Source organism: Carcharodon carcharias, chromosome 7, assembly GCF_017639515.1.
Source record: "Carcharodon carcharias isolate sCarCar2 chromosome 7, sCarCar2.pri, whole genome shotgun sequence".
NCBI classification, from domain to species: Eukaryota; Metazoa; Chordata; class Chondrichthyes; order Lamniformes; family Lamnidae; genus Carcharodon; species Carcharodon carcharias.
Genome location: NC_054473.1, coordinates 72,993,487 through 73,017,356, shown reverse-complemented (window position 1 = coordinate 73,017,356; position 23,870 = coordinate 72,993,487). Strand labels below are relative to the sequence as shown.

The window sequence follows — 23,870 nt, the reverse complement described above, 5'->3', positions numbered from 1 at the left end:
ACAAACTAACCAATCCTGTGGCATGTCGTTCAAGGTTGCTCTGAAATCTTGATGCTCTGGCAATTGCTTCAACTTAGCAATATAAGTCACAACCAATTCACCTGGGGCCCTCAACCTCATATTAAATTTGAATCATTGCATAAAGACCGATGGTTTGGGCTGAAAATGTCCCTTCACTAAATCCATGAGCTCACTAATTGATTTGGACTCAAGCATGCTTGGGACTGTGAGACTGCGAATACGATTGTAGGTTTGACTCCCACAGACGCTCAAGACAAGTGCTTTGCACTTTGCCTCCTTCCCTATTTCGTTGGCCTGGGAATAAAACCCAAGGCACCTGATGTATTGACTCCAATTTTCTGTGAAGTCGTCAAATGGGTTGACCCTCCCAAAGAGAGGCATCTTGGTGAGTATATATTTCTTTCTTGAAAATGAGAGGGCGAGAGGTAGCTCCAGGATCATTTATCCTTGTCACCAGATATAGAGATGTACTACCGAGAGGTTTTTTCAGTTGAACAATGAACTTCATTTATGGAGCTGTTGGATTAGCTGCCTGCTTCTAGCAAGGCTACAATACACTTCCCCAGGGTAAGACAACTCTGCCCCTTATAAGATTCCCCACACTAGGTATTGATTGGCTGTTCTGAGCACATGACCCTTATACAGTAAGGCTGGCCCTAAAACAACAATCGCCACAAGTTTGACACATGTGAAGAAGAACTCTGGCAGTCTGCTCCTGCTCCAAAGAAGGCAGGTGACCTGGTGAAAATTGACCATTCTCAGTGTTTAGACTGATTAAAGGAAATGTGCTTTCTGGGCCTGTCTCCTAGAGATTTTCAAAATGCTTTGGAGCTGTTCACTGAGAGTTATTACTGGACTGTCAGATACATGACACACATCATTCAATAACTAAGCTACTAGCTAATCTCACAATCATGTTTTCAAAGGTACTATGTCTGGGGAAACTGGATTTCTCAAGAATCACTCATTGCATGTTGTGCTTCCCGCTGGGAGTATCGGAACACTGGATCATCCTTGATGACTCTAGGAAACGTGCAGTCATTTTATAATCCAAGTATAATGGTGGCTGGGCCACACCATGAGTTAGCCTGCTGCTCCTTCACCTTTCGCACTCCAACCTATGCCAATGGGAGCAAAATCTGAGCTGTGTTACCTGGACAGGTTTTGCTGAAATGATTTCGGGCAGTGCTTGCTGAGTTCTTAGGAGGGAAGAATTTGCATCGATAAAGTGCTTTTCACAACACCAACATCCTAAGGGATATCATTGACCAGAAACTGAACTAGACTAGCCATATAGACTCACAGCTATATGAGCAAGGCAGAGACTGGGAATCCTGCGATAAGTAACTCACCTCCTGACTCCCCAAAGCCTGTCTGCCATCTACAAAGCACAAGTCAAGAGTGCGATGTAATACTCTCCACTTGCCTGGATGAGGGCTGTTCCAATAACACTCAAGAAACTCAAGGCCATCCAGGATAAAGCAGCACAGGCACCCCATCTACCAGCTTAAACATTCATTGTTTCCACCACTGATACACAGTGGCAGCAGTGTGTACCATCCACACTGCAGAAGCTCACCAAGGCTGCTTCGACAGCACCTTCCAAACCTGCAACTTCTATCACCTATAAAGACCAGAGCAGTAGGCACATGGGAACACCAATACCCGCAAGCTTCCCATCAAGCAACACCATCCTGACTTGGAATTATATCACTGCTCCTTCATTGTTATGGGGTCAAAATCATGGAACTCTCTCCCTAACACCTCAATGGATGTACCTACACCACATGGACTGCAACAGTTCAAGAAAGTGGCTCACTACCACCTTCTCAAGAGCAATTAGCGATGGCCAATAAATGCTGGCCAAGCCAGCAATGCCTACATCCCACACAAACATACGAACTAGCAGCAGGAGTAGGCCACTCAGTCCCTTGAGCCTGCTGCACCATTCAATAAGATCGTGGCTGATCTGATTGTAACTTCAACTCCACATTTCCGACTACCCCCGATAACCTTTCATCCCCTAGCTTATCAAGAATGTATCTACCTCTGCTTTAAAAATATTCAAAGACTCTGCTTGAGTTAGAAGATCAGTTGTGACCTTGTTGAAAGGCAAAGCAGGCTCAGAGGACCATATGGCTTCTATTTCTTCTTCTAGATTACTGCAGAACAAAACTGGCCCTGACTGCCAATTTGATAACAGGGCACCCAACCACATGGGTTCCTATGACAAGTGTTCTTGTTCTCCTTCTGCAACTAATCTGTACTTTGGTCACAGTATCAGCTGTGGCTCAGTTAGTAGCATATACACCTCAGAAGGTTGAGGGCTCAGTTCCAACTTCAGATCATGAGCACAAAATCTCACTGTGGTCCTGAGGGAGTGTGCACTGTGTTGCCTTTGAAATGAGACTTTAAGCTGAGACCCTGTCTGCTCTCTCAGGTGGTTGTTAAAAAATCCCTTCTCACCTAACTTTGTATCATTAGCAAACATGGATAAGTTACATTCAGTCCCCTCAGCTAAGTTATTAATCCAGATTGCACTGAACCTGGTGATACGCCACTAGTTTCAGCCTGCCAACCCGGAAATGTCTCATTTATTCTACCCTATGCCAGAGCTTCTCTTTTGTTCTTCCTCCCCCCCTTCAACATTTCTACCTTTAGTTCTGAAGAAATGTCATATCAGACTCGAAACGTAGGTGGATTTTATGGTCCCGCCAAAGTCAGTGGAGTTTTGAATGGCTCGCCGCATTTTACAGTCCCACCCCCGCCACATATGGGACCATAAAATTCTGCCCATGAATTCTTGTTTCTCTCTCCACAGATGCTGCCAGGCTTGCTGAGTATTTCCAGCACTTCCTCTTTTTATTTCAGATTTTCAGCATCCACTATTTTGCTTTTTAGCCCTGTTATTTTCATTCTCTGTTTTCTCTCCATTAACTAATCACCAATCCATGCTAATATATTACTCCAGAATAATCTCTTGCGTGGCACCTTGTTTAATGCTTTCTGAAAATCAAATACACTACATCTTCTGGTTCCTCCTCATCAGTCCCACTAGTTATATTCTCAAAAAATATAATTTCCATTTCATAAATCCATATTGACTCTGTTTAATTAAATTTTAATTTCCTAAATTCCCTGCTTTCATATTTCTAATAATAGATCCTGGTATTTTGCTTACTGCTGATACTAGGATAACTGGCCTATGGTTCCCCATTTTCTCTCTTCTTCCTATGGTGTGCCTGAACTGGGAGTGTTTTATAAGGACAACCTAAAGGAATTTTAAACGTGAATTGACGTATTTTATCTCCAAGTGAAAAGTTTCGCATCAAAACTGGTCCATCAAAATTAATCAAACAAAATATACAACTATCCTCAGCATCCATCCATTGACCTACTGTCTCCAGACAACATTCTGCTTTACATTCTCCCTGGGTCCCAGCAGCACAGAAACCGGGGCGGGGGGCTGCTGGATTTTAATTCATATCGATGGCTAAAAACCAAGTAAATAAAAATCGGGTGGCAGGTAAAATGGGTGGCCAATTCTCTATCACTTGTTACTTGCCTGGTGATAAAATTTAAAATTACTCTACTGTGCACCAAACAGTATCTCAGTCTATACCCATGCCCATCAATCCCATATCAATAGGTATTGACTCCCTCTCTACATTATTTTTGCCCGGATTCTAATGCACATAAGCAATTACTGACTTGCATTTAAATAGGGTGATGCCCTATCTCCCAGAAACATCTGAAAAATGCTTCACATGGATGTTTGCCCGACAAAAACATCACCAATTCAGAGATTTGTACCTCCCATATTGCCTGTTCATTTTAAATCTATGTCCTCTAGTTCCAGGCTCACGCTCCAAGATGAATAACTTTACATCAACAACCCCCCCATCCTGAGCCGGCAGTCAATATTTTGGACCCAGTGTCTACTTTGTTAGAAATCATCAGAATTCAAAGCTTTACACTCCATGAGATTTCCCTCCTGAGCCACTTTGGCTATTTTTTAATAAAATTGATCCAAAAAGTGTCCCAATCTGAGAGGACTCTCCCAGGAGGTGTGTCCCCTGCTGTTTCCAGTAGCCCTGGGAAAAGGAAATCTTAGGAAAGACTCAAATTTGTGTCCGTCAGAAAGGTTCACATTTATATAGTGCCTTCCATGACCTCAGGACATCTCAAAGTACTTTCCAGCCAATGAAGTACTTTTACAATGTATTCACTGTTGCAATATAGGAAACACAGCAGCCAACTTTCGCAAAGAAGCTCCCACAAACAGCAATATGATAATGATCAGATAATCTATTTTGTTTTTTAAAATTAAGTCAATTGAGGGATAAATATTGGCTCTTCTTCTAATTAGTGCCAAGGGATCTTGGGGTGCCTTAAGGGCATCAAGGACATCAGACTAGATTTTTATTCTCAAGCATCTGGAATTGGACTTGAACACCCAACCTAATTCAAAAGTGACAGTGTTACTCACTGAGCCACATTCAGTGAGCTGGAAACACAACCATTTCCAACACGTCAACAGAAATAAGGTGACCACATTAATATACGAATTTTGAGTCAGCACCAGTGACTGTAAGCAAGTAATTTGTTGAACTGCCATCTGGAATGAAGTATTCAAAATCTAAATTTTCTGTGGGACCAGAAGAAAATAAACCATGTGCCTTGAGGACCTGCAGCTGAAATTACATCATGAAGATCATGGCCTGCTACACTTTCAGTGAATGGAACAACTCTAAATTTAGCACTGTATTTATGATGCCAGATTTTTTTGGCCCGCATTTCAGTTTTCTTGAAAGAAAAACTCCAGTTCATCTAAAAATTTGCTGCCTGAAACCTATTCTGAATTATCTGACTTGCATTGGCTCCTCAGGCTCTAATGCTTCAGGTTTGAAATTACCACCTTCATGTTCAAATCCCTTCATGGCCTCATCCTCCCTGTGTGTAGCCTTCTCCAGTCCTCAGAGCTCAAAATCCCTTTGTCCTACTATTGGTGGTTGACCCTTCAGCTGTCCAGGTAAAAGCTCTAGAATTCCTGCCATAAACCTTCTCTCTCTCCCCTCCTTTAAGGCCCACCTAAAAACTCAACTCTGACTCAGGTTTAAATCACCCTGCTTAGTATCTCCTCCTTTGGCTCAATCATTTGTCTGATTAAGCTTCACAGAATCACAAAATTTCAATTGCACAGAAGGAGGCCATTTGGCCCATTGTGTCTGTACCCGCTCTCCAAATGAGCATTATGATCTAGAGCTATTGCCCTGCCTTTTCCCCATACCCTTGAACATTGTTTCAATTCAAATAATCATCTAATGCCCTTTTGAATGCCTTGATCGAATCTGCCTCCACCACACTTCCAGGCAGTGCATTCCAGACCTGAAGCACTCATTGTGAAAAAGTTTTTTCTCACATCACATTTGCTTCTTTTGCAAATCACTTTAATTCTGTGCCCTCTCACTCTTGATCTTTTTACAAGTAGGAACAGTGTCTCCCTATCTACTTTCTCTAGCCCCCTCATGATTTTAAACACCTCAATCAAATCTCCTCTTAGCCTTCTTCTCTCAAAAGAGAACAGTCCCAATCTCTCCAATCTATCTTCGTAACTGAAGTTTCTCATCCCTGGAACCATTCTCGTAAGCCTCTTCTGCACTCTCTCCAATGTGTTCACATCCTTCCTATAATGTGGCACCCAGAACGATACACAATACTCCAGCTGAGTCTTAGATTCAGCATAGCCTCCTTGCTCTTGTATTCTATGCCCCTATTAATAAAGTCCAGGATATTATATGCTTTATTAACTGCTCTTTCCACCTGTCCTGCCACATTCGATGATCTATGCACATAAACACCAGGGTCTTTCTGCTCCTGCACTCCCTTCAAAATTTCACCCCTTATTTCATATTGTGTGTCCATGTTCTTCCTACCAAAATGCATCACCTCACACTTTTCCATATTGAACTTCATCTGCCATCTATCTGTCCACTCCACCAGATTGCTTATGTAATTTTGAAGTTCTATACTGTCCTCCTCACAAGTTACAACACTCCCAAGCTTCATATCATCCACAAACTGTGAAACTGTCCCCTGCACACCAAGATCTAGATCATTAATATATATCAGGAGAAGCAAGGGCTCCAATACCAACCCCTGGGGAGCTCCACTACAAACCTTCCTCCAGCCCAAAAAATATCCATTGGCCATTACCCTTGGCTTCCTATTTTTCAGCCAAGTTTGTATCCACATTGCTACTGTCCCTTTTATTCCATGAGCATCAGTCATGTTGTGTTGTGTGGAGCTGTATCAAATGCCTTTTGAAAGTCCATGTATACCACATCAACAGCATTACCCTCATCGACCTTTTCTGTTATCTCTTCAAAAAATTCTAGCAAATTAGTTAAACATGATTTCCCCTTTAGAAATCCATGCTGGCTCTTCCTTATCAATCTATATTTTTCCATGTGACTACAATTCTATCCCGAATAATTGCTTCTAGAATCTTTTCCACCACTGAAGTTAAACTAACTGGTCTGTAATTGCTGGGCCTATCCTTACAACCTTTTCTGAACAAGGGAGTAATGTTTGCAATTCTATAGTCCTCTGGAACATCCTGAATCTAGGGAAGACTGAAAAATTACAGCCAATGCCCCTGCAATTTCTACTCTCACTTCCTTCAGTATTCTTGGATGCATCTCATCCGGTCCTGGTGCCTTGTCAACTTTAAGTACCAACAGTCTATTCAACATTTCCTCCTTATCAATTTTGAACCCTTATAGTGACAGAGTTTCCTTGTCTGTCACCTTGGTTTGGGTAACATCTACATCCTTGGTAAAGACGGATACATATTCATTTAATACCTCAGCCATGGCCCCTTCATCCATGTGCAAATTCCCTTTTAGGTCCTTAATCGACCCTACTCCAGCTTTTACACCCTTTCACTATTTATATGCCTATAGAAGACTTTGGGATTCCCCTTTACATGCATAGAAACCCTAATATAGATTGTTACTTTCTCCCTTACCCTGACTTCATCTATTAACTTACTATTCTCTACATTAGTGCTATCTGTCCCTCCCAGTATTTTGTGCACCCTGGTATTCCTCTCTAACATTTTCTCTTGATTCCCACACCCCTGCTGAGTTAGTTTAAAGCCCTCCCAACAGCACTAGCAAAACGTCCCACAAGGAACTCAGTCCCAGCTCTGTTCAGATGCAATTCGTCCAGCTTGTACAGGTGTAATTTCCCCCAGAGCCAGACCCGGAGTCCCAGGAATCTAAAGCCCTCCCTCCTGCACCATCTTTCCAGCCATACTTCTGTGAAATATCTTGACACGTTCATCTACATTAAAAGCAATCTATAAGTGCAAGTTGTTGAAGCTTTTGGTTTCTGCCAGTAAGAAAGTTATCCTGAATCTTTATAAATCATTGGTTAGGTCCAAGCTGGAACAGTGTGTCCAATTCTGGACTGCATTCTGAAGAATCTCAAAACCTTAGGGAGAGGACACAGAAGAGTTACTGGAATAGTACCAGGGATGGGGGATTTCAGTTATTTGGAGAGGCCAGAGAAGCTCAGATTGCTCTTCTTAGCACCAGGATGGTTAAGGCGAGATTTAATAGAAGTGTTCAGAATTATGAGGGATTTTGATAACAGTAAATAGGAAGAAACATTTCCACGGTGGGAAAGTAGGTAACCACAGGACACAGGTGTAAAATAATTGGCAAAAGAACCAAAGGGAAGAAGAGTTAATGCACACTCTCAGTGACTCCCCCCCGCAACGGGCACTCTCAGTGACTCCCCCTAAAATGGGCACTCTCAGTGACTCCCCCCGCAACAGGCATTCTCAGTGACTCCCCCCGCAACGGGCACTCTCGGTGGCTCCCCCCGCCAACGGGCACTCTCGGTGACTCCCCCTAAAATGGGCACTCTCAGTGACTCCCCCCGCAACAGGCATTCTCAGTGACTCCCCCCGCAACGGGCACTCTCGGTGGCTCCCCCCGCCAACGGGCACTCTCGGTGACTCCCCCCGCAATGGGCACTCTCGGTGACTCCCCCCGCAACGGGCACTCTCGGTGACTCCCTGTTAATGTGCACTCTTACAGCAACTGTTCTGATTGAAGGATGCCAAATCTGAGTATCGGGAACAGGAAACATCAGGCTGTGATATACAGTTCAAGAAGTTCAAGATTGTTTGAATTATGTGATTATTTTGAGCAAGGACCCTGTATCTTGAGACACCAGTCGTTCCGCTTCACATTGGACTGGGGCCATATCCTTGACTTTGTGTGGTATCTGCTTGACAGGAGAGTCACAGGAGATAGGGTGGGTGGCACAGTAACTATTATCTGGGGCACACTGTTTTGCTTTGGTCAGCATGAGCTGCTGGCTCATATAGGAAGTGTCGTAGGTTAGAGACTGAAAGTCTGGCAGCTATAGCTCAGTGGTAGCACTCTTGAGTCAGAAGGTTGTGTTCCACTTCAGAAACCTGAACATGTATTCTCGGCTGACACTCCAGTGCAGTACTGAGAGGGTGCTGCACTGTTGGAGGTGCTGGTGCCGTCTTTCGGGGGAGATGTTAAACTGAGGGCCCATCTGCCCATTCAGTTGGACATAAAATATTTCATGGCACTATTTGAAAGAAGAATAAGGGAGCTCTTGTTTACTGGCCATTATCACTAAAACAGATTATTTGGTCATTACCTCATTGTTGATCATGGATTCTTGCTGTGGACAAAGTGCCTGCTGTCTTTCCTACATCACAACAGTGACTACAATTCAAAAGTGCATCATTAGCTGTAAAGTGTCCTGAGGGGTGAAAGGCGCCATGTAAATGAAATTCTTTCTTTCCTTTTCTTCAGATTTGAGTAGGTGACATCTCTATATTGCATTAAGTCATTTATCAAAAAGTAAAAGCAGTCAAAAGGACCATTTTTTCTCATTGTTTTGACATGTGTTGGGCTATGTGAGTGCATGTGAGTGTGAATTTTCTGCTCATTGTGGAGAATGATGTTAATGATGAGGAATTGCAGGTCCCCAATGTTGCCATTAAGCTCTTGCCTGGTCTGAGCGTAGTGCTGTACAGTACAAACTAAAGCCAAGGATTACAAGGACATCACAGAAAAATGCACGCAGCTACTTTGGGTACCCCCACCTGCAAGTTCTAATGTGGCTAATGGAATGGGCAGTCCTGCAAAACAAACTCATGTGCTGTAAATACTTAAGACACCAAATTTGACCTCAGCCTCAACTGAAGGTTGCCAGGTGCTCGAAAAGAGAATCAACTTCCAAATGTCTCACCATTCCTCCCCTCACTGGGGCACACTTCCCTCCAGTTCCTCACACAGTTGGCGGGCTCTTCATGTGGGAATGGCCATGAATGCGACAAAGCCCTGTGGCTGAGAATGGGCAGTAGACTCCTACCCATGCCTACGCTCACTTCTTCCAGTGAGAGGTGGGAGGACGTTGCACAACAAACCTGGAGCAGGAGACGTGGTCATGTCCCCAAACCCCCCGCCCCTATCCACCCCCACAAATCCAAAAGGACGAAGCCAATGTGGGCATGATGATACAAAGATAGGTGGAGGGACAGGTAGTATTGAGGAGGTGGGGAGGCTGCAGAAGGATTTGGACAGGTTAGGAGAATGGGCAAAGAAATGGCAGATGGAATACAACGTGGGGAACTGTGAGGTCATGCACTTTGGTAGGAAGAATAGAGGCATAGACTATTTTCTAAATGGGGAGAGAGTTCAGAAATCTGGAGTGCAAAGGGACTTGGGAGTCCTAGTCCAGGATTCTCTTAAGGTTAACTGTAGGTTGAGTCAGTAGTTAGGAAGGCAAATGCAATGATGGCATTTATTTTGAGAGGACTAGAATATAAAAGCAGGGATGTGCTGCTGAGGCTTTATAAGGCTCTGGTCAGACCACATTTAGAATATTGTGAACAATTTTGGGCCTCATATCTCAAGAAGGATGTGCTGGCCCTGGAGAGGGTCCAGAGGAGGTTCACGAGAACGATCCCAGGAATGAAAGGCTTAACATATGAGGAACGTTTGAGGACTCTGGGTCTATACTCAATGGAGTTTAGAAGTATGAGGGGGGGATCTGATTGAAACTTACAGAATATTGAAAGGCCTGGATAGAGTGGATGTGGGGAAGATGTTTCCATTAGGAGAGACTAGGACCCGAGTGCACAGCCTCATAGTAAAGGGAAGACCTTTTAGAACAGAGATGAGGAGAAACTTCTTTAGCCAGAGAGTGGTAAATCTATGGAATTCATTGCCACAGAAGGCTGTGAAGGCCAGGTCATTGAGTGTATTTAAGACCAAGATAGATAGGTTCTTAAACAAGAACAGAATTACCTGGAAAAACTCAGCAGGTCTGGCAGCATCGGCGGAGAAGAAGAGTTGACCTTCCGAATCCTCATGACCCTTCGACAGAACTAGGTGAATCCCAGGAAGGGGTGAAATATAAGCTGGCTTAAGGTGGTTGTGGGAGGGGTGGGGGGGGGGTGCGGTTGGGTGGGGGGAGAGAAGTGGAGGGGGGTGGTGTGGCTGTAGGCAAAAGCAGTGATAGAAGCAGATCATCAAAAGATGTCACAGACAGTTTTTTTTATAGATAGGTTCTTGATTGGTAAGGAGATCAAAGGTTACGGGGAGAAGGTGGGAGAATGGGGTTGAGAAACTTATCAGCCATGATTGAATGGCAGAGCAGACTTGATGGGCCGAATGGCCTAATTTCTGCTCCTATGTCTTATCATCTTATGGCAGTCCCACCACTAGCTAGTGAGACTATCTACTTCAATATAGGCCAAGTAACTAACCTCAACCAGTAAGGCAGCAGGTAATTGGGTTCAGATGTATTGTCATCTCTCTCACACACACGTATACAAACACACCCTCATTCAGTCTGCTATGGGTTCCCCTTCTCAGGTTCCATGCAGCACTCCTGTTGAGCCCAAATGAAGCGGGTATCAGTCCAATTCTCTGTATATTTCACACTTCCTTCCTTACCATTCCAGGATGGTACAGCTTCAGTTAGTAGATAATGGGAGCATTAGGTATAAGACCTCCCTCACCTCCCCAACATGTGCCACGCTACAAAATCACATCTCCATATTCAGCCCAGTAGTAAAAATCATGTTTTACTGCAGCCTGTAGTTTTAGCTGAGAGTTTTCGTTATTGTATAGGATGTTGAGGAAGTTGCCACTCCTCATTGGTGTTACATCGTAAGTACATAGTTAATTTTAAAGCTCCGGCATAATAAAACTAGAACAAGGTCATTCAGTAATGTAATCAGGTAGCACTTCTTCACACAAAAGGATAGTGAAAATCCCGAACTAATTCCCCAAAAGGTCGTTTATATGAAGGGTTGAAGGCAGGTAAATTGAGCTGAGGTACAGGTTATCCATGATGTAAATGAACACAGAATGGCCTGCTCCTGTTCCTATGCTACTAGGAAAATGAACCTGACCTGGTCATACTAACAAAAAAATAGGACAGTGACTCTCAGGAGAAAACCAGGAAGGGGAATTGTCCCTGCCTCCTCCTACCTAGTAAGGTTTTCCCATGTATATGTTTCAATCCCTGTTGTTTTCAACTGGAGCAAAAAGCCCAGATACAGACTCCTCCTGTCACTGTGTAGTCAAGCCTTATACTAGTCGTAACTGACCGGCAGGCCAGGTGCATGCTCACAGCTAAAATGAAACAGTATGCTCACTGACAGAGCAACACAAACAGGAGAAGATTGAACAATGGAAGAAACCAAACCTTTCCTGAAAACCATGAGATTTTAAACTGTAGTTACAATGTATTCCCAGGCAAACAGAGGGTGGAATTCCAAAAAACATTTTTTTTAAATAAAGGTTAAATTTTAAGAAGGTGCAATGCCTGGACATGTTCTTTTTGCTTACACAGGACAGGTCCCTGCATATGAATATAGGTAGCTTCTAGCAAGGGTAAGTGAGCTACATTGCGAGCCCAACCGATAACCTTAAATTGGTCTTTAGTGTAATTCGTAACACACTTGAGATTGTTCAACAAGTGCTGTCCAATTGTGGAATTACATCTAAAGTCAGAAATTGTGTTCTGAATTTTGCAAGCACAGGCTGGTTGAGTATGGCCAGTACTCTGCCTATTGTGAACAGTCGAAGGGGCTTGCTGTTGGATACGATCCACCAGGCACTGGGACATAAGGTCTACGTAGCAGGCATCACAGCTGCCCTGGAAATTCATATGAATTTACCACATTACTCATTTGTATGGTAGGCAGAACGTCTTTTTAGTTTGACAGCTAATGGAAAATACTAATGTATTGCTACTTGCAGCGTGAAACGGCTGGCTTCATCTGTTGCTCAAGTTTCCAATGCCAGGGTAATGCCAGGTACATAGGCCTGTATGCATGTCTTGTTATCCCAGCTTGCAATGAGTCAGTACCAGGGAATTGAGCTGGATTTCTACAGTGACCCACGAGGTAGGTTTCTTGCAGGGTGATTATGTACACATTCCGGAGAGTTCTTTTGCGAGTAGCTCACGTTCTGACAAGGATAGGCCTTCATCGTTGTGCTGGTATATTCTTGTTGCTGGTCCTGTTTCCTGGCTTTGTTGTCCCTGAGTGAATCCACTTTTCAGTGAGTTTTTACTGCTTGGGCTAGGAGCCTAGTGCCTGGGGTTTGGTTGCTTTCTTCACAGTATTAGTTCACAGGTTTTCAAATTGAAAGACTTGCTTTTAACAGGAGGACCACGAGAAGGTTGCTCTCTCCCTCCTGCCTCCCAATGCAACTGCACTTTGAGAGTCAAGTTACCACTTTGACAAAAAAAAATGATTCAAACATCCAGTGAGGAATTGTAACAAATACAAAATCGGCCTTGTTGAAATATCACAACCTTAAACTTGAGCCCCAATATTGAGATGTTTTACTTAAGCAATAGATGTACATCTTTTTCACTGAGCAACTGGCTATTACAATGAGCAGCAGGAACCTGAATGCAAGATTATTCATAGGTACTAAATAGCAGCCACATCCTGTGTCTATTTTTTGCCTTCCTCCATACTACTAAAATGAAATGTGCTTAGGGGAAGTCTGCCCAACTTTAGAGAATGTGATGGGAGCTATAAAAGAAAACGAACATAGCCGTAATAGAACCAGATCTGCAACATGGCTACATTCCTCTCCCAGCCATGAGGTCAGACATGTAGCCACACGCTGACTAATCTCACTGGATATCTAAAAAAACTCAATTACTTTAAGTGGACAACTTGCCTGTAGGTCCTTGCAACAGTGAACTGCCCAGTGGCCTTCATTCACAGTGTCCTTTCAACTTTGTAACCTGGAAGCACTTTCGAGTGATCTTATGGCAAACTATCCTCAATCTGGACACTCCTGTGTAAAAGGTGCGAAGAATCAGGCCAGCATTACAGTTGAATGGTCTCCCAACACTCAAGTTAACAGCTGTCACTCAACAGGGACAAATGTAAATTGTGTCTCAACATTGAAAATGACGACTCACTCCCAGGCGCCTCTCAGTTTTCATATAGACTGTGCAACCATAATCCTGTAGGAATCACTACCTTCAGGGGAGGGAAAAGATGAAAATTGGAAAAGAGGAGGGGAAAATTATGTTTTACCTTTTGAAACCTTGGCTTTTTTTAGCATAGATGACAGATGCAGACACAAGGGAGAAAAAACAGTGACATTTTAAAGGCTCAACTGAAAGAAGGGTGAAGATGAATTGTTTTTAAAAGAATCTTTCTTATTGAAAACACACATTTTGAAAGACACTCATTTCTTCTGTACAATGAACACATTCTATAGGGAAAATTACTCATTCAAACAGCTGTTACTTTTTAAGCACAATTCTTTGCCAACTCAATGGAACAATTAACAGAATGAAAGATGGCACTTAAACCAGAAGAAATAGTTTTATTTGTTACAGCCAAGCACAGTGTTGCCTCTGTGATAGGACTGGCTGGGTTTGTCATAATGCATCGAGTACAGCCAGTCACTGGGGCAATATACCACAATCTTGACTGCTGTACAATAGGTGCAGCCCTAAGGGAGTATAGCGGGTTGGCTCTACAACATGTTGAACCCTTACAAATCATGGGACTGCATGGTACTGGGCAACAAGATGGATACTGGCGTTTTACTTAGTGGTGCTGATAGTTTGAAAGTTTTAGCTAGTCATACATAGCCCTCTAAACCACAGTGCCAATCTAAGATCTAGTGGGCATGGGCACACAGCACCAAATGTACCTGTGTGGCAATTACACAGGCTGACTAGTTTGGGAATGTTACATTGGTTCAGTTGCACTGCTTTTTGGGCTATGTTATTGGAACAATAAACCTTGGAAAGTTCAGCCGCATTAAAGCTGGTCTCTCCTGTATTCCAAGTCACCCAATCTACACTGCCCCTCAAGACCTTGGACGCTATCATCTCATGTGGTAGATAAATTAATTATATTATTTGCTTTCAAATTTATTTCTTATTAATTTACACTTACGGTCCTACTAGTTAATTGGCTTGATGAGATATCCTGCATACCTTAAGCTTCTGTAATTTCTCCTCACAGCTGGTCAACTTCACACTTGGTGCATCTTTGTTGCTCTTTGCAACTCCTTCCATCTGCTCCTGAAGTGTAGTGACTGAGATCTGCCTCAACATTGGCAGGGTGGGGGAAAATTTCCATGGGTCCACATTTGCCATAAATTCAACGGAAGAGCCATGAAAACTCTGGAAATGCGATGTGAATATGTTATCTTCTCAGGATGTCTGTGGCCATTCTGCCAAAGGTATGGTGGATAAATGGGAGAAATTCACACATAGTCCCATTCTAGAAGTTCAATCCCTGCCATTATACTTACTTTTTGACTGTGCCTCGACATTGAAAGTATCACTACTATCCCTCCATTGTCTTCGTGTGGTAATTCTATTCTCTTCACATTAATTTTCAATCACCATCTGACTTCCCAATTGGGCAAATTATCTAAATCCACTTCTATTGCAACTGCTCTATCCATTTTAGTTTCTTATCTGTTGCATATTTTAACTGGTTCCTACATCTACCTCATTTATTTAGACAAGAAACAACAGGGATTCCCAACCTGTGATACTTCATTGCACACCTCCCAGAGGCTGATGCTGCAAGTACTCTCTGTTTTCTAATTTTAATCCAACTTTCAAACCTATTCCACATCCACCCTAAGCCTCATTTTAAAAAAAACTTGACTTGGAAATCTTGTTATGGTCTTTCTAAAAGAGCAAATAAACTACATTTGCCGGGTGGGCAGAGATTTACTGTAGATTTACTGTAGAGCTGGCGGTGCTGCACCTACTGTCAATGGTAAAATTGACCAGACATTGCTATATCTGCCCTGGTAGATATAGTGTTTGAAGAAAATGAAAAAAAAAAACTCATTTCTTTTTAAATGTCCCTATGACTTTTCTCCCAGATTGCTCAAGGCAGTACTTTATTTGCTGGATTTCCAGGAAAATCTATCAAATTTAATATGCCCTAACTGGTCCAGCAGTACACAATGCTGTACTTTGCATAGCAGTGCCAAGCCTGGCCTGGCAGTGCCAATGCTGTACCTGACAAAACAATGCTTGGTACAGACTCTTAAGCACTACATGTTCATCAGCAGAGGCATATGAGATGTCAGGCCCTGGCTGATGCACATTCAGATGGTGAACTCAGGGGTCTTGCCATGAGAAAGCGAATGCCTTCAGAGCATCGGAAACCTACAAAGGCACTGCACTGAATCTGAAGATGAGTGGCAGGTGGCGGGAGAGTTCAACACCATCCTATACAGCACCAGGGAGGATATCACAGAATCGTTACAGTGCAGAAGGTTACCATTCAGTCCATCTCATCTGTACTGGTTCCCCGAATGAGCAATTCACCCTGTGCCATTCTTCTGTTTTCTCCCCATAACCCTGCACAGTGTTCCTTTTCATATAACAGTGTAATTCCCTTTTAAATGCTCTACAGTGCATAATATCCTAGAGCATCTAGCAACTGAATCACATCTGCACACACCTCATAGAACACAGAAATTTCCTAACACATAAGTCTGTGCATAAAATGGGCAAATAAACTTCAGGATCTATAAACCCACGTGTACGTGCAACAAGGCTTATCTCCTGTCTGGCTTCCATACTGTTAGTCCTCTTCTTCCTCTGACAAATAAATTGGGGAAAAACATTGCCTTCATTCTTAGGAAATTAAGCCAACAAGAAACAGCGCATAGCAGTCTTCCAAATAAATACATTAAAGGCTATATAGATATAAAGTCCCCAAGGTGCTGCGCTGAGATGAAACGAGACAAAAATTCAACCAGAGATATTAGCAGGTGTGTCAAAGATGTGGATCTTCAGGAAAGAGAGAAGTAGCAAGATGGAGGGGTTTAGGAAGGGAATTTCATGGTCTTTCCTCTAAGCAGTTGAAGGCACGAGCGCCAATGGTAGGCTAATAGAAAGCAGACTATCATTAATAGAGTTACGGCAAATAACAGGAGATACCGGCTAAGAGAAGTTACTGAGCTTGACACTGTGCAAAAGCTGTTAAATAATAGAAGTACAGTTATTCTAACATGGCGTTTTAATACTAAACAGTGCAGTTTAACTCAGGATAACTCCTCTTCTCACACTATCCAGGATTAATTGGCACAGAACACACCGGAAGTGCATTCTGCCAGGAATGAAGGATCAGCACTTGAACTTGTTCTTCAGCTGAACTAAAATGAAGGAAGTGCCACATGGGGGGTCTTGAGGGTGGAGTATTGGTTACAAGCACGATGATAAATTGTCAGGGCACTCTGTTGACCTTAAAGGCACAAGCACCATAAGAGGGGAAGGGGTAATTAAAGCTTCAAGGGAGAGCCAGAAGGGTTTTGGGAATTTTTTGGAAGCAATGGGGCAGGATTTTATAGCTTTATCTCACTGGCAGACAGCAGGTGGAAGGTCAGGTTTGGAGAGTGGGGTGTGAGCAAGTAGGGTCATTACCACTCTGTGGTAGGGAAGCAATTCACCAGGAAAGATTGAGGCAAATGATTTCAGCTGCTGTCTAGGATGTTGCTGCCCCCTCCAAGATTGCAAGGGGAACGGAAGGTGATCGGTACTGAATGTGGCCTCCACCATTAAGCATGAAATACTGACAATACTCTGTAACAAGGCCAGCAGCTCAATCATTTTTATCTGTGGTCAAATTGAAGATTGTTTTTGACTATTCTAGCCACAAATAGCATATCTGAGTTTAGCAACTTGAGGTTTTTCTGAGAACAGTTTATATTGAAGTACAGCCCATACTATTTGAGGAAGTTTGAATTGCAGAGGCATCTGACAACCATTCACATGAAATTTATATTGCTGTGCCTTCTTCAGGTACAAACACCAGAAAGATCATCAAGGATGTATGTAAGCACTGCTGTTCAGCAACAAAGGAATAGTATGCATTTAACCTTTGCACTGCTTCTGTTCTTTTGGTCACTATTTAGCATAGGATTTAGTCTTCAAGAAATAAAAATCAATCTCCAGGGTACTGCTATGAGCAATCTGGGAGAAAAGTCGAAGGGACGTGAATGAAATTCAGATTTTTAAAAACGTTTCCTCAAATACTTTCATTTAGGAGTTCGAAATGTATTGGAGGCGGTATAAAAACATAAGGAATAAGAGCAGGAATAGGTCATACAGCCCCTCAAGCTTGATCTGCCGTTCAGTAAGCTGACCGGTGAACTTCCACATCAACTCAACTTTCCTGCCTATCTCTCAATTTTATAAGTGCCCAAAAATCTATCACCTAAGTCTCAAATATATATATATATATATATATATATACCCTCTGAGTGAAGAAATTTCTCTTCATCCCAGTTCTGAATGGGGAGTCCTTATCCTGAGACCATGACCCCTAATCCTAGATTTGCCAGCCATGGGATGTAGCCAGTCAAGAATCATTCAGCTGAGCAATTAAGAGTCTGTTTGCTTTCCAAATGGCATGGAGAGGTGGCAGTGCAAGGATGAACATGTTAGGTGATAAGTAATGGAAGTGTGGAGGGTGGGGAGTTGGAGGAAGCAGGCCATGTGATAAGACCTCCGGGAATACACCCAGAGTTGGAAAATTGAGCTTCATTCACTGGAATGAATGTCAGGTAGAAGAATGGTAAGGAGTCAGCATCATAGCGCTAGACAGAACACCAGATTTGGCTAATGAGGTAGAGACTAGAATATTATTTAAAAATGGAATTAGTTAAGTATTTGGATAAAGATATAAACAAGGGATCAGAATAGATAGTTGCAGTTGATAAGTTAGCATCGGTAGAGGTGCAATGCAACAAATGGCCTTCTACTTGTTTTGTAATTTCTAAGTAATTTCCCCTCAATTAAATTAATCATCACTTCCAATGTGCCTGCTCAGCCTTCGACCAATGGAAGATAAGAATATTTGAGGACCAGGATCTCAAACTGGAGACTAAGGTCATGGTTTACCAGACAGTAGTGATCCCCTGGCTCCTTTCCGCTTTGGAGATTGGGACCACCTATAGCAAGCACCTCAAAGCACTTGAGATGTACCACCAGCAGTGCCTTTGCAAGATCCTCCAAATCCAGTGGTAAGAAAGGCAGTCCAACAGCAACGTCCATTCCCAAGCCAACATGCCCAACATTGAGGCATGAATCATTGAAATCCAGCTGTGCTGGGCCAGACATGTTGTTCATTTGCCTGACACTAGACTCCTGAAGCAAATGGTCTACTTGGAACTCAGTCCCAGAAGGACAGTGGAAACGCTTTAGGGATGTCCTCTAAGCACCCCTGAAGAGATCAAACATAATCATGGGAATCCCTGGCTTATGATCGACCAAAATGGAGACAGCTCATTCAGGAAAGCACCAAGCATGTTGAGGGGCTTTGTCGGGAACATGCAGAGGTGAGGTCGAGGCATTGGAGGGAATGCACAAACTTCCAAACCACCCAGCTACCCAACCCTTCAAGTACGACCTGCCCCGCATGTGACAGTCTTCCGATCGCACATTGGATTCATCAGCCATCTCACAACCCACTGAACTGGAGTGGAAGCAAGTCATCCTCGATCCAGAGGGACTGCCTAGGAAGAAGAAGAATTTCTATGGTTCTAAGCTGCACATAAGAGTTTGGCAGTACAGAAGTTGCACATCATCAGCAGACGTACAGTCAATGATGCAGGGCACTGCCGGCACAAGGTACTGAGCCTGCCAACGTCTGACAGCAGCACATCATCTGTAAAGGTGCTGTCAATAACATTGGGTGTGGCTGAGAGAATTTTTGCAGCTCAACAGTGTGCTTGAACCAGTTAAAATCAACCACTGAAAGTGACAATATTGCTTGGGACGCACTCCGCATGTTAAGTGATTTTTCAGTGAAGACTCACACCACTAATTTAAACATAAGAACAAGATTATGCCATTCAATCCCTTGAGCCTGTTCCATAAGACTTAATTATACCATGGCTAATTGGTATCTCAAATCCATTTATAGGTCTTAACAAAACATCTCCTACATTGAGAAATGCAGATTTATCACTTCACTGATGTCAGTGATTGCCTGCGTCAATTGAAATAACTCTGGCAGCCTCTCAGCTACTGATTTGGGGCTGGCAAACATTCTCAGCCACACTGGAAGACGAAGCCTCATTATATCCTGTTAAAAAAATATTTTGAACATTAATGTTCTGGTAAGATTTTTAATTATTCAGAACTCAGTCCAACCAATACAGGGTACATCAAACATCAGGCCCAAGTGCCTTGGTCACATCCCTAAATCTCTACTGAAAACATTACAATGGTAACTAGAGTTCAAAGGGATTTCATTAGCTGCAAAGCATTTTGGAACATCCTGAGGTTGTGAAAGACGCTGTATAAACGCACATCCTTTCTTTCTTAAACATGCGCTTCCTAGGGAACAGCCCTAACCGCCAGCCTCATAACATGACTGCATGGATGTCCTGCTCCACAATTTTTTAAATGGACAGAGAATTGTGTATCCTGCACCCACGAATTCCTGATGAGCACAGCTAGCGGGCGAGGCTGGCCAACAGTACTCATTGGTAAAATGGATGCCATCATGTTTACTAATTGAACCACGCAGGAGCTGAAGGAGCAGATCAATAAATTTAACAACTGAACTGTTTATTCCTGTCTGATGCAAAAATAAAACAGGAAAAGTGGCCAAACCATGGCTTACAAGGGAAATTAGAGATAATATTAGATGCAAGGAAGAGGCATACAAACTGGCCAGAAAAAACAACAGGCCCGAGGATTGAGAGCAGTTTAGAATTCAGCAAAGGAGGACCAAGGGATTGATTAAGAAGGGGAAAATAGAGTAAAAGGATAAGCTTGCGGGGAACATAAAAACTGACGGTAAAAGTTTCTATAGGTATGTGAAGAGAAAAAGATTGGTGACGACAAATGTAGGTCCCTTACAGTCAGAAACAGGGGAATTTATAATGGGGAACAAAGAAATGGCTGACCAACTAAATACATACCTTGGTTCTGTCTTCACAAAGGAGGACACAAATAACATACCAGAAATGTTGGGGAACACAGGGTTTAATGAAAGGGAGGAACTGAGAGAAATCAGTATTAGTAGGGAAATGGTGTTGGGGAAATTGATGGGATTGAAGGCTGATAGATTCTCAGAGCCTGATAACCTACATTCCAGAGTAGTTAAGGAAGTGGCCCTAGAAATAGTGGATGCATTGGTGGTCATCTTCCAAGATTCTATAGACCCTGGAACAGTTCCTACAGATTGGAGGGTAGCTAATGTAACCCCACTATTTAAAAAGGGAGGCAGAGAGAAAACAAGGAATTATAGACCAGTCAGCCTGACGTCGGTAGTGGGGAAAATTCTAGAGTCCATTATAACAAGATTTAATAGCTGAGCACGTGGAAAACAGTGGCAGAATTGGACAGAGTCAGCATGGATTTATGAAAGGGAAATCATGCTTGACAAATCTACTGGATTTTTCGAGGATGTAACTAGTAGAGATGATGAGGGGGAGCCAGTGGACATGGCTTATTTGGACTTTCAGAACGCTTTCGACAAAGTCCCACATAAGAGATTGGTGTGTAAAATTAAAGTGCATGGAGTTGGGGGTAATGTATCGAGATGGGTAGAAAACTGGTTGGCAGACAGGAAACAAAGAGTAGGAATAAATGGGTCTTTTTCCTACTGGCAGGCAGTGACTAGTGGGGTACCGCAGGGATCGGTGCTGGGACCCCAGCTATTCACAATATATATTAATGATTTAGATGAGGGAACTAAATGTAATGTCTCCAAATTTGCAGATGACACAAAGCTGGGTGGGAGGGTGAACTGTGAGGAGGTTGCAGAGATGCTTCAGTGTGATTTGGACAAGCTAAGTGAGTGGGCAAATGCATGGCAGATGCAGTATAATGTGGATAAATGTGAGGTTATCCATTTTGGTGGCAAAACCAGGAAGGCAGATTATTATCTGAATGGCTAGAAATTGAGAGATGGGAATGTGCAACGAGACCTGGGTGTTCTCGTACACCAGTCGCTGAAGGTAAGCATGCAAGTGCAGCAGGCAGTAAAGAAGGCAAATGGTATGTTGGCCTTCATAGCGAGAGGATTTGAATACAGGAACAGAGATGTTTTGCTGCAATTGTACAGGCCCTTGGTGAGACCACACCTGGAATATTGTGTGCAGTTTTGGTCTCCTTATCTGAGGAAGGATGTTCTTGCTATAGAGGGAGTGCAGTGAAGGTTTACCCGACTGATTCCTGGGATGGCGGAACTGACATATGAGGAGAGATTGAGTTGGTTAGGATTATATTCGGGAGTTCAGAAGAATGAGGGGGATCTCATAGAAACCTATAAAATTCTAACAAGACTAGTCAGGGTAGATACGGGAAGGATGTTCCCGATAGTGGGGGAGTCCAGAACCAGGGGTCACAGTCTGATGGTAAGGGGTAGACCATTTAGGACTGAGATGAGGAGAAATTTCTTCGCCCAGAGAGTGGTGAGCCTGTGGAATTCGTTACCACCAAGTAGTTGAGGCCAAAACATTGTATGTTTTCAAGAAGGAGTTAGATATAGCTGTTGGGGCGAAAGGGATTAAAGGATATGGGGAGAAAGCGGGAGCAGGCTATTGAGTTGGATGATCAGCCATGATCATAATGAATGGCGGAGCAGGTTCGAAGGGCCAAATGGCCTAGTCCTGCTTCTGTTTTCTATGTTTCTATTAATGCAAACATCACACAGGGCAATTCATCATTCTAACAATCGACTTCCCTCATTGCCAGGAGGAAGGGCAGCCAGGAGGTCCTATTTTGTTCATCAATGGGCATCGAGCATGGGTAGTGAGATGAGGTCCTCACAACACAATTCAATGTTTCTGTGGTGTTCCTGCATCATCCATTGAGAGTTCAGTAGCTTTTTTGAAAAAGAAAAAGTTCCAAAGTGCTCAATCGTGACAACAGTGGCCCCTTTAATGGTGTTTTCAAAACTGACACTTCATCAGTTTTCACTGTGTTCCACCTACTCACATTTTGCAGCCTAACCTGGAAGATTTATTGGGGAGTGGGTGGACCCATTTTAAACACACTGTTTTCCTGCCTGATCTCACAAAGCTACTTCTTTTTGTTATTCTGAACGTTTGAGATTGAGAACGCCACAATGTTAATCTATTACCATATATAGTCTTACAACAAACACAGAATACAGTATACAATAATATCATGCATTATTTGTTTCAAGACATGAAGCATGAAGATAATATGGTATAGAAAGGCACTGAATTGAATTCGATAATATAGTATATACATTAAGAGTTAGATATGATATAGTAAATATGCCCCTAGACACATAATGCATTAAATCAAACACAATATATTGTATGTTGTAAACAATCAGTTTAACATACTTTCCGATGTCTTTTCTGTCTTCCAAACTGATCCACCAACTCGTTTCGCTGAAGATAGTAACACCCCATCTCTATAACACGTTCCCTCCTAATAATGATGCTATTTCCCAAATATTTTCTGGTTTTTATATATATATCTCAGATTAATTCGTCTTCAACTGGAGTATTTTAAATGCATGCTTGTATAATATTAAGATACTTTTGATTGTGTGTTTCCTTCTGACTTACTTGCGCACTGTAGACTCTGCTTGTACAATCCCCAGATGAAGTCCCCGCACAGGTCGCACCAGCTCGGCTGAGTCTGGGTGCAGGGGCTGAAGTCATGTCCTTCCCCCGGTCTCTCGGTCAGTCTCGGCTCCTGGTCTAACAGCAGCAACAATCGGTCCTTCCTCTCGTGTCTGGCAGCCTTGCCCTGGCCGCTCGATGCCCGGCTCCTGGGATTGATCCTCATGGCGTTGGTCCTCTCCAAGCCCGAGGAGCGGTAGACCGAGCAGTTGTTGCCCGGGCTCAGAGCCCGGTCCGGCCGCCTGTCGTCTCTCAGATCCCGCAGCTCGATCAGCTCCGCCATTGGGGGGGGGGGGGGGTGGCGGGTGGCGGCCCGGGGAGGAGGGTGACAGGGCGGGAGAAGGAGGGAGGGAGAGTTTAAACTGCGAGGGAAACTCAGGCTGAAGACATGGGAGGTCAGAGGGATTGAAATTAAATTATCCAAAATATCTCACAGATAAGGAAAAATACAAAATAGTTTTTTTTTATATATAAAGTCTCGAAGGCAAAAGAAATGCAACTAATCCCAGCTGGTAAAACTGCAGGAATCAGAGTAGAAACTAAATTGAGACAAATGGAAAAGTCCTGGTTCAGAGACGGAGTCAGTCCAGATTAAGGTTACGTTCCCATCCCAACAGTTTCTCTCCCAGTACCAATAAATGCTCAACT

The 23,870-nt window shown here is 43.1% G+C and overlaps 1 protein-coding gene across 2 annotated transcripts in view; it reads right to left on the bottom strand.

Annotated features, from left to right (window-relative positions):
• Window positions 1-23,492, bottom strand: part of rassf1 (Ras association domain family member 1) — a 93,978-nt gene extending 70,486 nt beyond the window's left edge. For both annotated transcript variants that reach the window (XM_041191497.1, XM_041191498.1), the window contains exon 1: window positions 23,166-23,492. In XM_041191497.1, coding sequence (XP_041047431.1) covers window positions 23,166-23,388 — 223 coding nt within the window. In that variant the 5' untranslated portion in view covers window positions 23,389-23,492. The remainder of the gene's footprint in view (window positions 1-23,165) is intronic.
• Window positions 23,493-23,870: the final 378 nt, after the last annotated feature.